This window comes from Hipposideros armiger, unplaced genomic scaffold (genome assembly GCF_001890085.2).
Source record: "Hipposideros armiger isolate ML-2016 unplaced genomic scaffold, ASM189008v1 scaffold_5, whole genome shotgun sequence".
Taxonomy (NCBI): Eukaryota; Metazoa; Chordata; class Mammalia; order Chiroptera; family Hipposideridae; genus Hipposideros; species Hipposideros armiger.
In genome coordinates, this window is record NW_017731355.1 from 8,713,844 (window position 1) to 8,718,252 (window position 4,409).

Here is a 4,409-nt window from a genome sequence, read left to right on the forward strand (position 1 = left end):
TGCCTGTTGCAGCTGTGACTTCCACCAGTTCCAGAGACTACTCTCTCACATTTGGTGCCATCAACCAAACATTGTCCTACCGCATCCACCAGAACATCACTTACCAGGCGTGCAGGCATGTCCCCAGACACCCGGGCGTCCCCACCACCCAGCAGCTCAATGTGGACCGCATATTTGCTTTGTACAACGATGAAGAAAAAGTGCTTAGATTTGCGGTGACTAATCAGATTGGCCCTGTTGAAGGTACAGTTTCCTTTTTTGTTGTTTTTGGGCAAAAATTCTATCTAACCTTCTTTCTTAATTCCTTTTGGAGTAGCCTTAGAATGATTCACAGAGGTCATTAAGGGTTATGTGCTGGGTGTAAAGATGAATAAAGCCTGTCCTTCAGATGGATAGAGGCAGAAATGGAACTTTTAGAACAGTATCCTTGCCAAGTTCAGGAATAGAGCATAATATGTGAGGCTAGTTTGTAGCAATAATCATGTGTGCCAGTCTATATTAGGGATACAACTGGGAACAAGGTGGGGCCAGGTAAGGAGGGAGAATAAGGCTGACAAGTATTTGTTATAATTGTGATAAGTATAGGAAACTATAAGACTAGCCTGGAGGTTCAGGAAAGATGTCCCCAAAGAAGTGACATTTTAGCTAAAACTTAAAGGATGGAAAGGATTTCATCAAATCAAGGTGGGCCAAAAAGCCAGTGCCGAAAACAAACAAACAAAAAAAAAACTGCATGTATGAAAAACCCCCAGTTAACATTACACTTGATGAGGAAAGGCAGGATGCTTTCCCTCTAAAATCAGGAACAAGACAAAGATACCTGCTCTTTTATTCAACACTGTATTGTAAGTTCTAGCCGGGACAGTTAGGCAAGAAAATGAAATAAAAGGCATTGGAAAGAAAGAAGTAAAATTATCTCTAGTCTCATATGACAGGTATGTAGAAAATCTAAGAAATTCATTAAAAAACTATTAGAACTAGTAAATTCAGCAAGGTTGCAGGATACAAGATCAATATACAAAAAGTAATTGGATTTCTACATAGTAGCAATGAGCAAACTGAAAAGGAAATTAAGAAAACAATTTCATTTTAGAAAGAATGGAATATTTAGGAATAAATTTTTAAAAAGAAGTGCAATACTTTTACATTGAAATCTAGAAAAGGTTTTTTTAAAAAATTAAAGAAGACCTCAATAAATGGGAAAACATTCCATGTTCATGAACCAAAAAACATAATATTGTAGAGATATTGCAATGCTTCCTAAATTGCTCAATAAATTCAACACAATTCTGTCAGCTGGCTTTTTGCAAACATTGACAGGCTGATCGTAAATTTCACATGGAAATTTAAGGAACCCCGGATAGCCAAAACAATCTTGAAAAAGAACAAAGTTGGAGAACTCATACTTCTTGATTTCAAAACTTAAGAGTAATCAAGACAGTGTGGTCTTGGCGTAAGGATAGACATACAGATCAATGGAGTAGAAGTGAGACTCCAGAAGTAAACACTCACATTTACTGTTAATTGATTTTTGACAAGGGTGCCAAAACAATTCAATGAGGAGAAAGTCTAGTCTTTTTAAAAAAATGGTTCTGGGACAACTGGATAGCCACATGTAAAAGAGTGAAGCTGGACCTCTCTACCTCACACCATTTACAAAAATTGACTCAAAATGGGTCAACGTCCTTAATGTTAGAGCTAATGTTTTAGAAAAAATATAGGGGTGAATTTTTGTGACCTTGAATTTGGCAATGGCTTCTTAGTGATACTAAAAGCACAAGCAACAAAAGAATAAATAAATTGGGTGTCATTAAAATTAAAAACTTTTGTGCTTTAGAGGATATTATCAAAAAAGAAAATATCTGTAAATTATATACTTAGTAAGGGACTTATATCTGGAATATATGAAGAGTTCTTACAGCTCAATAATAAAAAGACAAATAATCTAAGTAAAAGATAGACAAAATTTTTGGATAGATATTTCTCTGAAGAAGATAGGCAAATATCCAACAAGCACATAAAAAGATGCTGAACATCATTAGTCATCAGGGAAATGTAAAATCAAATCCATAGTGAAATACTACTTTACATGGATGTAGATGGCTATAATTTTTTTTAAAAAAGATAATTTTTTGTAAGGCTGTGGAGAAATTAAAACCCTCATACATTACTGGTGTGAGTGTAAAATGATGTAGCTATTTTGGAAAGGAGTCTAGCTGTTTCTCAAAAAGTTAAACACATAGTTAGAATTTGACTGAGCAGTTCAACTCCTAGCTATACACTCAAGAGGAATGAAAATACATGTCCACACAAAAACTTGTACATGATATTCATAACAGCATTATTCATAATAGCCAAAAGGTGGAAACAACCCAAATGTTCATCAATTGATGAATGGATTTTTAAAATATCACATATCCATACAATGGAATATTATTAAACATAAAAATGAATAAAGTACTGATACATATTACAATAAGAACAAACTTTGAAAACACACTGAGTGAAGGTAACTAGTCACAAAAAATAACATATTGTGAGATCCCATCTACATGAAATGCCCAGACTGGGCAAATGCACAGAGACAGAAGTAGATTAGTGGTTGCTGAGGGCTGGGGAAGAAAAGGGGAGTGGGGAGTTGATAACTAAAGGGTACAATGATTCTTTGGAGAGGGGAGGGGTTTAAAAGATTCTAAAATTGATTGTGGTGATGGTTGCACACTGTGAATATACTAAAAACTGTTGTGCATTTTAAATTTGTCTTATTTTTTTCATTTCCATGGAATGTGTACTTTGGATGGATGAATTGTATGGTATGTGAATTATATCTCCATTTAAAAAGAAAACAAACAGCTGTGGGGGAAAACCAAAACTTGGAAGTAGTGGTTTTCATACTTTAGTCACGTGAGCCTCACCTGTGAAGCTTGATAAAAATGCAGATAAAAGTGTTCTAGGCCTATCAAAACATCAGAGGACATGAGGAACCTTACGTACATATTACTAAGTGAAAGAAGCCAGTCTGAAAAGGCCACAATACTGTGTGATTCTAACAATATATGACCTTCTCAAAAAGGTAAAACTAGAGAGACAGTAAAAAGATCAGTATTTGCCAGGTGTTTAAGGGGAGAGAGGTGAGGGATGAATAGGTGAAGCACCAGGGGGTTTTTAGGGCAGTGAAACTACTCTGTATGATACTGTAATGGTGGATACGTGTCATTACATGTTTGTCAAAACCTGTAGAATGGTATAACACCAAGAGTGAGCCCGAGTGTAAACTATGGCCTTTAGTTAATAATCTATCAATATTGCTTTATCAGTTATAACAAATGTACCACATTAATGCATGATGTTAATAATAGGGGAAGCTGTGTGCAAATTGGGGGGGTGGGCTATGGAAACTGTACTTTCTGCTCTTTTTTTTTTTGTAAACTTAAAACTTCTAAAAAATAATCTAATTTAAAAAAGAAACAAACAACAATAGCAAAAAAAAAAAAAAGAAAAGAAAAGAAAAAAGTCTAGGCAAGCCAGAGGATGAGTCTGTGAAGTCAGGGAACTCTACAGACAGGAAATGCCCTTGTCAGATCAAGGGGACATTTTCATTCTAAAAACCACTAGGTAGTGTTTTCCCCTAGAATGCAGGAGGCACCTGAGGAGAAAGGGAATGTCTCCCTCATTCAGCTCCATGTTGACACCACTGAGCCTTGAGTCGGTGCCTCTGAGAGGTGATTCTGTAAGTCACAGGTGAGTCTGTGACTTATCATTGGAGAGGAGGCCTCCTTAAGCCTCCTCAAGGCCCCATATGCCAGTGTCACTTCAGCAATATGATAGCAAGAGATTAAGGTAAAAGGAGTAGACTGTCCTCTTGAAATGAGGATGCAGAAGTGACGTGAAATGAGAATCCTGAGTTTGCTGGCTTGCGGAAGTTGTTGGTTTGGTTTTAGGAAACGTGGTTGGGGGCATAGGCATTGGGCGTCCAAAGATGGGTTCATAAGGTAGGGAATTAATAGCACGGAAGTGTCAGTTGATTTTAGAGAAACGTGTATATCAGCAGGAGGGAAAAGATTATTATTGCTGGTTTCTCACGGAGAGATTTAAAGAAAAACAACTGGGGAAATCATCCTTCACCATGGAAAACATCCCTCAAATGTCCAGTTCAGCCCTTCACTGGGCGTAGTCGTCTGATCTGTAAAAACAGCGATTAGTGGAGGAGCCTTCCAGGCCACAGAGTCCCATTCAGATGCTGAAATCATTTAGAGAAAAGATAGATCTCTGGGTATATTTTTCCCAGAGACACACCAAATGAAAGTAACAAGGATCAGAGAAAGCCAACAAAAACCTGGCAGGTACCAAGTTGCTTATTTGTCTTTAGAATTTTATGACTCTCCTTTCCACCCCACGTCTAATACTAA

General features: G+C 36.9%; 1 protein-coding gene across 1 annotated transcript in view; it reads left to right on the top strand.

Annotated features, from left to right (window-relative positions):
- The window catches only part of NID2 (nidogen 2), a 71,174-nt gene that overhangs the window by 32,598 nt on the left and 34,167 nt on the right, over positions 1–4,409 (top strand). Inside the window, exon 8 of the mRNA XM_019646164.1 lies at positions 13–243. Coding sequence (XP_019501709.1) covers positions 13–243 — 231 coding nt within the window. The remainder of the gene's footprint in view (positions 1–12; positions 244–4,409) is intronic.